This window comes from Plectrocnemia conspersa, unplaced genomic scaffold (assembly GCF_051122295.1).
Source record: "Plectrocnemia conspersa isolate PC_06_02 unplaced genomic scaffold, ASM5112229v1 ptg000003l, whole genome shotgun sequence".
Taxonomy (NCBI): Eukaryota; Metazoa; Arthropoda; class Insecta; order Trichoptera; family Polycentropodidae; genus Plectrocnemia; species Plectrocnemia conspersa.
The window spans coordinates 308,112-320,470 of NW_028277167.1; the positions used below are offsets into that span (position 1 = coordinate 308,112).

At 32.3% G+C, this 12,359-nt stretch overlaps 2 protein-coding genes across 11 annotated transcripts in view; both read right to left on the minus strand.

The window, feature by feature from the left end:
- LOC148236275 (uncharacterized) lies at window positions 1-9,409 on the minus strand. Of its 5 annotated transcripts, none has more exons than XM_088182205.1 (6): window positions 9,293-9,409; window positions 3,092-3,328; window positions 2,029-2,306; window positions 1,560-1,962; window positions 1,249-1,497; window positions 1-1,063 (listed from the first exon to the last, which is right to left on the minus strand). In XM_088182205.1, exons 2-6 carry the CDS (start codon window positions 3,199-3,201, stop codon window positions 49-51), a joined length of 2,055 nt encoding a protein of 684 aa, XP_088038331.1. In that variant the 5' UTR covers window positions 3,202-3,328; window positions 9,293-9,409; the 3' UTR covers window positions 1-48. The 5 variants fall into 5 exon arrangements, with proteins under 5 accessions (XP_088038331.1, XP_088038332.1, XP_088038330.1 ...); XM_088182206.1 differs by having other exon boundaries at window positions 9,303-9,405; XM_088182204.1 differs by lacking the exon at window positions 9,293-9,409 and adding an exon at window positions 3,943-7,909.
- The window catches only part of LOC148236276 (uncharacterized), a 24,610-nt gene continuing 20,315 nt past the window's right edge, over window positions 8,065-12,359 (minus strand). For 3 of the 6 annotated variants that reach the window (XM_088182190.1, XM_088182191.1, XM_088182192.1), the window contains exon 7: window positions 11,296-11,531. In XM_088182190.1, the coding sequence (XP_088038316.1) occupies window positions 11,494-11,531 (38 nt within the window). In that variant the 3' untranslated portion in view covers window positions 11,296-11,493. Of the gene's footprint in view, window positions 9,539-9,719; window positions 9,969-10,031; window positions 10,435-10,500; window positions 10,779-11,295; window positions 11,532-12,359 lie in introns of those variants that run through there. The other 3 variants (XM_088182188.1, XM_088182189.1, XM_088182193.1) reach the window with 2 other exon arrangements.

Genomic DNA, 12,359 nt, shown 5'->3' on the forward strand with positions numbered 1-12,359 from the left:
AAACGCTGTAGCGCAATATCGCAACTATATTTTATTTTAATACATCATTTAATCGAATACGTATTCTCTAAATTTTTCAAAAAAGGGTAATTCGTTCTTAACTTTTTCACTACTGACCAAAAGTAAAAGGCACGTGCACCTAGATGCCAGTAAGTAAATATTGTAACATTCAATTATTAAATCGGTAGATTCTTCAATGACCATCACGACAACTTTAAATTCTAACCCAGTGAGATCCACGATACGACGCGCCAAAAAAAATGCATTTTTATTAGCTTTAAGAATGAAGTCTTGCAAGTTTTCGGTTGCGATAATTGGCTTATAATCGCTCGGTGTGAATAAGGAATCGATTGCTTTATTAATATTCGTTAAATAATCATTAGGATCTGTTTGATGTTTTATAAAAAGACCGACACACACGTCGCACGGGTCTATCCCCTTAGCCGATTTCATATCCACGATGCCTTTGACTAAAGCGTTAAACGTATTTTCGTATATTGCAATGTCGTCACACACGGGTACAGCAAATTTTTCAGATTTGATCCAATACAAGGATGCACCTGTAACTTCGTGACCCACGGTCGAGTTTAATATCACTGGTCCTATTTTGTGTTCACTTTTATAAAGTTCGTTCGTACGTTTGTAAAACTGAAGAAGATCTTGAGTGAAATCACAAATCGCTTTCGGGTTTCTGACAGTTTTCGATAGGGTATAATCGGGCGTCAATAATTGTTTGTATAACGATAATAATCGTTTATCATAGCTGCCGGGATATGTATATGCATATAGCGCTACTTGATTCGGATTAAAAACGAACCAATAATCACCATAATCGCCTGTACTGTTGTACGTTTTACGATAGTTATCTAACATTTCTCCGTTGCGATCCAATTTTCGACGATGAAGTGTAGCTTTCCTCTTCGGATAATCTAATCTAATAAAGACATCGTCGGTGTATATATGGGAATATTTAGATTTAATCGCTACTAGATCGTGTGCCCATTCTACAATGTCTACGTGCTCGTTAAAATTTGTCTTTTTGAGTCTCTGACGAAAATCGCACCTGAAATACAAAATTAAGTATAATTACATTTTACGGCTAGATTTAAACATAAGATTAAATGCTGATTCTGTTCATGAAAATTTTTAGGAAAATAAATAAAATAAATATATTTTAATATTTTCTCGGACGTCATTCCCCGGGTTATACATTAAAATAAAAAAATATATCTTAAATTTAATAATAACCTCAATGGGGAAAACTGAAACAAGTAAAGTGCCCTGTTTTTATCGTTTAACAATCCTCGTTCGAACCAAAACTTCATCCTGTGTAATATTAATAAAGTTTTTCCCGTCCCTGCGCCTCCGCAAATAAACGTAGTTCTAGCGTCGGCCTTGGGTAACGAATGCAAAACTTCCTCTTGCTCTGGCGTAAGCAAAGCAACCATTGCTTCGTCAAATTCGTTGATTAATATACCGCAACTCAATACGATATATCTGAAATAAAGTCAAAGCATTATAACATAAGATAAATTAATTTTAACACTTTGAATACACACCTATGAAACAATTTATCGAAACGTTCCTTTTCCATTGTTATTTTCATTTTCAAAACATTATCATAGAACCAAACATCAAAAGCTTTCTGATCGGAAAGCGTATCGGTGAAAACGTGCAAACCCTTCTCTTCCTTCCACCGTGTAATTTTTTTTTCCTTAGGATCTATGGTATTTGCGGTCAAGAAGGGCCAGAATAGAAACGTGTTTATCTCAACTTTCGATATGGCGGTAGCGCACTCAATGATTTGTAAATGAACGCCGAGTTGATTTTTTCCTTGTCGTTTATTATCTTTGATGTTAGACGTCTTCGTAACTTTTATGCTTTCGCTCGACAACTTTATACCTACGGCTTCTAAAGAATCGCACGACGACTTTACCTCTATCAATGATACGAAATATTTGTCTGTAAAATAAAGATTTTTTAATATTTCAACATTAAATTTGATGAAAGGAGCAACCAAATTAATACCGTTAAACCTAGAGAAAAGCACAAAATCGTGCTCTCTATTTATCAATCGTCCGTCTTTCGTATGCGTAGTTCCAGCATAAGCGATTCCTTGAAATAAGACTTGCCATAATGTTCCTTCTACGCCATCCGGCAGTCGAAGAGCAGATAATCTTTCGTGCGATATTCTCTCAGCTTCCGCTCCTTGCCGTTGTCCGTTAGCCACGTATGACCTTGGAATGGAATACCTCAAGCTTTTGTTACCATTTTCTGTTGTATATGGAAATTCTCTTTCTCTATATCTGGAATAAAACAATTTAGGGTCGCAAACATTTTCACTACTTCGGATGCCATATTGGTGATCAAGACAAATCATGGGCTCCTCATGTTTGTTTCACATTTTGTATGGTAAACCTAACTCAGTCGTTATATGGATAAGGAAGAACGACGTCATTTGTAGATTGCTACTTCTGCCTTACTGATGTCACAGGATTCTCAAGTAAAAATAAACATTGCATTTTTTGCATCCGCATCTTCAATCTGCCATAAGACCAGTTTTACATGGTTCTGACATACCAGTGACACCTCCACCATCCAATATCTTATATTTCATGAAGAACTTATTGCTTCTACCTCGAGGAAGCTGTCATCATCATCGAGCGATGAGCTATACGAGGAAAAGAAACCACATTTAATTCAACACACTGATCTGGTAAGGGACCTTAATGTATCAAAGCAACAAGCTAAAATTGCTCAGCCCCCGACTGAAACAACGGAACTTACTTTCAACAGTAACTAATAAATTGTCTTAATACACTTGTGATCGATATTAATATAAACTAGTAAATATATTACCTACTACTTGTACTCCATATTATCACAACTTTTATTAACCCTCAGACAAAAACATTCCTAGGTACCAATTACCGGTACATGTTTAATGTATGTGGTCCATACAAACAATAATTTAACTGTAACATCAACACTTGCCATGATATTATAAAATGTCCATGTAGCTTATACAAATAGTGGGCACTCGAAGAATTTCCTCATGACGCAGTGGAAAATTTATGTTCATTTAACTTACTTTTGTATTTGTTCTTCAAACGGTTGGCCGCATGTTTCACTTTCGGTGTTGTCATATGCGGGTAAATAAATTTTATCAAATTCAAATTTCTTGCTCCAATTTTGGTTCATCGCGGTTTAACGATCAGGTGTATCTTTAGAGTAAAGTAACCCTTTGAGACGGTTAAACCGAATGCTGTTCTTCGACGCAAGTAATTCTCTTAACTTTTGGAATCCGAATGATGAAAATTAATCATTACTGAAATAATACGTTTAAATATTAATAACATATCTTGAAATATATATTATCCTTAATGGAAAAAAATATATACATGTGTATATCTAAATTAATACTGATATCCCTTTTTTGTTATATATGGTATATAATTAAAATTTGAGGTTCTTAATTTACATCAGAAAATATCAAAAAACTATTCTATTATAAAAGTCACACCTTCAGATAAACTATAAAACAAAAAATATGTGTCTGTTATTCAGTCAGAAGAACTTCTCATAAACGCTGATCATTAGCGACGGTACGTTAGCACATGTCATTCCGGCTGCTGTTTATAAGTCAACTGTGCTATTTTAAACTTTTATTTATTAAATAAAATTACATGTTACTGCAATGCGTGCCAATGAAACCGTTGTAAAAAAATTGAACAGAGACGTGCTGCTGACTGATTACATGCCACTGCAATATGTGAAAATATTAGACTAAAAATATTGTACATAGCCAAGTATTGAAATAAATTTGTAAGAACAGGATAAATAAAATGAATTATAATGAATAAATAATGAATTTGAATATATCCCGGGCGAAGCTAGGTTATAAAGCTAATACAATATATAGGGGTCACAAAATTGACGAACGAAATTAAATTCAACGAGCTCTCTTCGCTGTGCATGGTCACTATGGTCATGGCTTCAGCTGTTGTGTTAATTGAATTTTGTAAGCATGGAAACACAGATCTTTTGTGATGCTGTAAAGAGCTTCTTGAAATTTGCAATTCTTGTCCACGACGCCGAATTGATGTTCCGGGATTTTCACCAACACTCTCACGCACTGTTTCGATATTGACATTTGAACTGCTTGTTTTCGGACGACCAGTGTGTTTAGCGTCTCCGACTGATCCAGTCTCTCTGAATTTTTATTAATGTTTCGAATTGCGGCCGCCAAACTTTCATTATTTTTGAGATATTGTTCAATAATTAAAACAGGTTGTATCGTGTAACGCTCCATTTTGACTAACCCTAAACTCTCAGCTGTCAAATTTTTTTCAGGGTTGCCAACATTTACTGCACAAATGACGGCCAATTCAAATATTGCGTTACTTTTAAAACAACCTTTATCTTGATGTGTATTGATTTTACCTGTCTAATTATTTTATAATTATTTCTATTTCTTTAAAAATACTTGCATTCTATCCCTTTTACCTTAGATACGTACTCCACTTACATTTTTGGGGCCAAGTTTAAAAACTGATGTTCAAAAACTATTGCTTATATCAGTTGCAGCTTACCTCTTTCGAAGTAGTAGGTACGCGATTTACACTCACAACTAGTTACAATAGTTGCATATGAAGCTCATTTTCGCCCGCATGTTTTTTTTGCTGATGCAGGGATATTCAATGCGATGTGTTAATAGCGCATTATTTATTAAATTAAATAAACAATTATAACAGCCAATTGTTTAATATAGTTTACAAACTACAAATTTAGTTTCTAAATTATGGTTGATTCGGGTTTGAAAAATATTTGATGTCTACAATAATTTACAAAATAAAATATATTAAGATTCACTATACAATTGAAAACATATATTTTTATTTCTTAGTCGATTGTAAATCTATAAGTTTGTCTTTTCTTGGGATTATATATGATGTAAAAATTCGAATTGAGAGCAAACAGAACAAAATAAAATATTGTCGGGTTAAAAGGCTTATTATACGATTCGCCAAAATATCTTTCAGCATCATCAAATAAAATCTTACATAGTTATTCATTTAAATTAAATTTATACCATCGTGACCTAACATATTTATTACTGATTGTAAGCTTTAATAATAGTTTATAATTAATAATATAGATTTCACTGATTCAAAGACTTTGAATTCAGTCATGTGTCTCACTACTTATTCGCAGGAGTTAAATTTGTTTACCCCGTTGTAACGCATTGGACTAACGAATGTCATGTTACGATAAAAAATTTGCGATTTAAGAATAAATTTTTGCACAAAATAAAATATTTTATTACGTTATACAATTCTTAAGAAAAAAGGAGTAAAAATATTTGCTTTTTACAAACACTACATTAGCAATCATTTAATATTTAGGTGTTTATTCTTAGGATTTTTTTCCTAATTAATATTGTTATTTTTTAAATCTACAAAATATATTTTTAATCTTTTCTATAAATATTAATTCTATGTTTCTAAATTTTAAAATGATTTAATATTTAATATCCAAAACTAATGATAAACAATAAACATAACGAATTAAATGGACCATAATGTTTTATTTGGTTTATTTATTATTTTCTAAAACGTTTTTACCATCACTAGCAAAACATCCATTTTTTCTTTATATTTTTCGTTACATTTCTCTTTTTCTATCCATAATATTGTTATAAATATAATTTCATGTCATATTGTTAACATCTATGCTATCTTAATTCCACTTTGAGATTGGTTTAAATATCGCAGACCGCAATAAAAACGCCAATCGCTCCGCTCTTCGGTAATGACGCGATACGATAAATAAATTTTGCGGTGAAAATTATCCATAACCATATTCTAATAACATTTTCAAGGCAAGGTTCGCTTCCTGGTATGAGTAGCTCGTTATTAATATTAGCATTGGCAATGTTTGCATTTTTAATTATATATTTATTTATTATTTTGGAAGTAATGGCAAAAGAAGACACTGATCTAAATCACGCCAAGAACACTTTTACTATTTATTCATTTTATGGAGAATTATGTGATGAGTGAATCACTGTTCGCTCTCTGAATTAAACAAATGGGAGAAAAGCTTATTTAGACCAATGCCATTACTTAAAAATATTAAACTTCACATATACACATTGTTTTCTACGCGTTTGTAGTAATACATAAATTAAACAATTATTTAAAACAAATTTTATTATCGTCTTAACAAGCTTCGAAGGACCAGCGAAACACTCGCTGATTGCTGTTTAAATATTTTATTCGAGCAAAAACTCGCGATCGAGTCGGTTTGAGCATCTTGGCTATAATAAAAGTTAACTGGGCATGTCGCAAATAAAGTAGTTTTGGTTACGGCGATTAACCCAAATTGTATTACGAAAGTCTGCGTGTTATTGTATGTTTAGTCTTCTTAAATAAGTTCCTTCAGCCCTTTTTATACATACAAGAAATAAAAAAAAGCGAAATATTGCCTTCAAAAGCACCCACTTTCTAGGTAGTACGTTCACAATAAACATTTATATTCAAAGGGACGGGTTGTAGTTTTTTGACGCGGTTCCGTTTGTATTAAGATTTGTTTGCAAATTATTGTTGACCTTATTGCTTTTTGAACGTTTAAAAATATTAGACATGAGAGGAAATATTCAATAAATGTAAATTAGTGGCAGTGAATTTAGGTATTTGATCTGAAAATTCAAATTGAATATTTAAGGAAGAAGCAAAAAAATAACAAAAAATCAACAACGGCACCAGCTGAATAATATAAATTAAATGTTTTTATTGATTGAATTAACAGTAATTTGACAACTAAATACATTCAGTTTCATATGGTTATTCCTAAAAGAAAATCTAGAAAAAACGATATCAAATCTATCTCGAAAATATTTTTTAAAATTTGTCATTTCAGTAAATTCATATCGGAATACATTTTCACCAGTAGACATATATTTTTACTAGTGAAAATATAAATTATCTGGCAGGTGCTAGTACAATTAGATGATTAGAAATTTTCTATATGTAGTAATTTATATATATATTTATCATTACATAACATAGAATGGGTAAATTCACACCTATTATTATTTATTCAAGAAATTATATTGCAAGTTAAAAAATATATAAAATGCTATTTTTGTCACAAGGCCTGGAATCATTGTTTTCCCAGGGCCCGGGTTCGCTCTCAGCGGCCATACAAAGTCTGCCGTAAATTGTTTGTTATAAAGTTATAATCTTATATATAATAAATAAATAGATATTAAAATAAAACAAATAATAATAAACAGGTAAGAAAACTTACGACAGAAACTACCAATTTGAATAAGTACGCGGCAGCTGAGTGACGGTTAAACAAACGATTCAAAGTGGGCGACGGTAAACTGAACGATCGTTAATTATATGCGGTGACAGAAATAAAAAAAAAGTTGCACGCTTAGCTTTATTGTAAATATTAATAAAATAAACATTAAAACAAAAAAATATATTATTAGAAAATACCTTTATTTTAAAATTATTAACTCATATTATAATTATATGCAATATTATCTTTGTTAAATAAAGTAGATAAAACATTGTTGCAAAAATTACAAAATAGTGCAATGAGAGTAGTTTAAATAAAAATAGATTTACTAGTTGTAGAAGTATGATTGATAGATTAGAATGGTTAGATGTTCAAGAAATATTAAATATGAATGTTTTAGTAGTTATCTTTAAGTTAGAAAATAATATGTTAACGAAGAATTTTAATACTAGAAATAGAGACAATTTTATGATAGTTAGGTTTAAGAAAACGAGTACGGCCAAAAGAATTTTGCACTGAGGTGTGAATTTGTATAATAATATTACTAGGACAATCCGCAAAAATAAAAATGTAGTGGGTTTCCTAAATTTAATAAAGAAACACCTTCGTGCATATTTTCTTCTTTTTTTATGTTCTGTTTATATTATGTATTATTTGTGTATTTAGTTAAAATTTGTTTATTGTAAAAATTATAATATCTAAATAAATTAATGACATAAATAAATAAATATAATAAAATCAGAAATAAATTAATTTTAATTACTTGTCTAATAATATGCAGCAATATATTGTAAAGATTACAAAATAGGTGCATGAGAGTAGTTTTATATAACACTAGATTTACTAGTTGCGGAAGTTGAAAGATTGAGATGGTTGGATGTTTAAGATATATAATTTTTATGATTTACTTTCGTCAAGCAAAACTACACCGAAGTGTGAACCGAGGCTGACGAAACAGCCGCTTCCCTCTTTGCATCGACTTCGGTTCAGCGTCAAAGTCTGAAATTCAGAGTGCAATCCGGTTGTCGGAAACGATTGAATTACTGGAATGCGAAACGCATCATCGCGTTTTATAGAAATTCCGCAAATTTTACGCGATTCAAAAACTGTTACACATTTAATAATAATTAAAAACTGAATACCTTTTACTTTTATAAAAATAAACATGCTGTAGCGCAAAATCGCAACTATATTTTATTTTAATACCACCATTTAATCAAATACGTACTCTCTAAATTTTACAAAGAAGGGTAATTCGTTCTTAACTTTTTCACTACTGACCAAAATTAAAAGGCAAGTGCACCTAGATGCCAGCAAGTAGATATTGTAACATTCTATTATCAAATCGATAGATTCTTCTATTACCATAATGACAACTTTAAATTCTAACCCAGTGAGATCCCCGACACAGCTCGTCCAAAAAAATGCATTCTTATTCGATTTAAGAATGAAATCTTGCAAGTTTTCGGTTGCGACAATTGGCTTATAATCGCTCGGTGTGAATAGCGAATCGATCGCTTTATTAATATTCGTTAAATAATCATTAGGATCTATTTGATGTTTTATAAAAAGACCGACACACACGTCGCACGGGTCTATTCCCTTAGCCGATTTCATATCCACGATGCCTTTGACTAAAGCGTTAAACGTATTTTCGTACATTGCAATGTCGTCACATACGGGTAGAGCAAATTTATCAGATTTGATCCAATACAAAAAAGCACCGTTAACTTCGTGACCCACGATAGAGTTTAATATTGCTGGTCCTATTTCGTGTTCACTTTTATAAAGCTCGTTTGTAGATTTGTAAAACTGAAGAATATCTTGAGTGAAATCACAAATCGCTTTCGGGTTTCTGACAGCTTTCGATAGGGTATAATCAGGCGTCAATAATTGTTTGTATAACGATAGTAATCGTTTATCATAGCTGTCGGGATAAGTATACGCAAATAGCGCTACTTGATTCGGATTAAAAACGAACCAATAATCACCAAATTCGCCTGTACTGTTGTACGTTTTACGATAGTTGTGTAACATTTCTCCGTTGCGATCCAATTTTCGACGTTGAAGTGTAGTTTTCCTCTTCGGATAATCTAATCTAATAAAGACATCGTCCATGTATATATGGGCATATTCAGATTTGAACTCTACTAGATCGTCTAACCATTCTTTAACGTCGACGTGTTCGTTAAAATTTGTCTTTTTGAGTCTCTGCCGGATATCGCACCTGAAATATAAAATTAAGTATAATTACATTTCACAGGTATTTCGAACACTGCAAGGAAAGAATAGCTCTATTTAGATGTAAGAAAAATAGGGGTTTAAAATATATTTTTAACATTCGCTTGGACGTCAATCCCCAAGTCATACGGCAAAATCAAAAAATAGGTTTTAAATTTACTAATAACCTCAAGGGGGAAAACTGGGACACGTAAATTGCCCTGTTTTTATCGTTTAACAATCCTTGTTCAAACCAAAACTTCAGTCTGTGTAATATTAATAAAGTTTTTCCCGTCCCTGCGCCTCCACAAATGAGCGTAGGTCTAGCGTTTGCCTTGGGTGACGAATGCAAAACTTCCTCTTGCTCCGGCGTAAGTAAAGCCACCATTGCTTCGTCAAATTCGTTAATTAATATACCACAACTCAATACGATATATCTAAAATAAAGTCAAAACATTATAACATAAAATAAGTTAATTTTTAAAACTCTGAATACGCACCTATGAAACAATTTATCAAAATGCTCCTTTTCCATCGTTATTTTGTTTTTCAAAACGTTCTCATAGAACCAAACGTCGAAAGCTTTCTGATCGGAAAGCGTATCAGTGAAAACGTGCAAACCCTTCTCTTCCTTCCACCGTGTAATTTTTTTTTCCTTAGGATCTATGGTATCCGCGGTTAAGAAGGGCCAGAATAGAAACGTGTTTATCTCAACTTTCGATATGGCGGTAGCGCACTCTATGATTTGTAAATGAACGCCGAGCTGATTTTTTCCCTGTCTTTTATTATCTTTGATGTTTGATGTCTTCGTAACTTTAATGCTTTCGCTTGACAACTTTACACCCAAGGCTTCTAAAGAATCGCACGAAGACTTTACCTCTATCAATGATACGAAATATTTGTCTGTAAAATAAAGATTTTTTAATATTTCAACATTAAATTTGATGAAAGGAGCAACCAAATTAATACCGTTAAACCTAGAGAAAAGCACAAAATCGTGCTCTCTATTTATCAATCGTCCGTCTTTCGTATGCGTCGTTCCAGCATAAGCGATTCCTTGAAATAAGACTTGCCATAATGTTCCCTCTACGTCATCCGGCAGTCGAAGAGCAGATAATCTTTCGTGCGATATTCTCTCAGCTTCCGCTCCTTGCCGTTGTCCGTTAGCCACATATGACCTTGGAATGGAATACCTCAAGCCTTTGTTACCATTTTCTGTTGTATATGGAAATTCTCTTTCTCTATATCTGGAATAAAACAATTTAGGGTCGTAAACATTTTCACTACTTCGGATGCCATTGCTTCCACCTCGAGGAAACTGTTATCATCATCGAGCGATGAAAGTTATACGAGGAAAAGAAACCACATTTATTCCAACAAAGTGATCTGGTAAGGGACCTTAATGTAGCAAAGCAACAAGCTAAAATTGCTCGGCCCCCGACTGAAACAATGGAACTTACTTTCAACAGTAACTAATAAATTGTCTTAATACACTTGTGATCGATATTAATATAAACTAGTAAATATATTACCTACTACTTGTACTCCATATTATCACAACTTTTATTAACCCTCAGACAAAAACATTCCTAGGTACCAATTACCGGTACATGTTTAATGTATGGGGTCCATACAAACAATAATTTAACTGTAACATCAACACTTGCCATGATATTATAAAATGTCCATGTAGCTTATACAAATAGTGGGCACTCGAAGAATTTCCTCATGACGCAGTGGAAAATTTATGTTCATTTAACTTACTTTTGTATTTGTTCTTCAAACGGTTGGCCGCATGTTTCACTTTCGGTGTTGTCATATGCGGGTAAATAAATTCTATCAAATTCAAATTTCTTGCTCCAATTTTGGTTCATCGCGTTTTACGATCAGGTGTATCTTCGGGGTAAAGTAACCCTTTGAGACGGTTAAACCAAACGCTGTTCTTCGACGCAGGTAATTATCTCAACTTTTGAAATCCGAATGATGAAAATTAATCATTACTGAAATTATACGTTTATATATTAATAACATATCTTGAAATATATATTATCCTAAATGTAAAAAATTGAAAAAAATTATATACATGTATATACAATCTAAATTAATAATGATATCCCTTCTTTGTTAAATATGGTATATAATTAAAATTTGGGGTTCTTAATTTACATCAGAAAATCTCAAAAAACTACTCTATTATTAAAAGTCACACCTTCAGATAAACTAAAAACCAAAAATTTATGCGTCTGTTTGTCAGTCAGAATAACTTCTCACAAACGCTGAACAGTAGTGACGGTACGTTAGCACATGTCATTCCGGCTGTTGTTTATAAGTCAACTGTGCAATTTTAAACTTTTATTTATTAAATAAAATTACATGTTACTACAATGCGTGCCAATGAAACCGTTGAAAAAAACTGAATATCGACGTACTGCTGACCGATTACATGCCACTGCAATATGTGAAAACATTAGATTAAAAATATCGTACATAGCCAAGTATTGAAATAAATTTGTAAAAACAGGATGAATAAAATTAATTATAATGAATAAATAATGAATTTGAATATATCCCGGGCGAAGCTAGGTTATACAGCTAATACAATATATAGGGGTCACAAAATTAACGAACGAAATTAAATTCAACGAACTCTCTTCGCTGTGCATGGTCATTTGGCTTCAGTTGTTGTGTAATTGAATTTTGTAAGCATGGAGATACAGATCTTTTGTGAGTATACGCTGTAAAGAGCTTTTTGAAATTTGCAATTCATGTCCACGACGCCGATTTGATGTTTCGAGATTTTCACCAACACTCTCACGCACTGCATCGAT

Coding starts and splice junctions, on each gene's coding strand:
- LOC148236275 (XM_088182205.1), bottom strand. CDS start 3,201: ATGAACCAAAATTGGAGCAAGAAATTTGAATTTGATAAAATTTATTTA. Junction 1,963..2,028: donor GCTTTTCTCTAGGTTTAACG/GTATTAATTTGG, acceptor TTTATTTTACAG/ACAAATATTTCGTATCATTG. Junction 1,064..1,248: donor TTTCAGTTTTCCCCATTGAG/GTTATTATTAAA, acceptor TTTGTATTTCAG/GTGCGATTTTCGTCAGAGAC.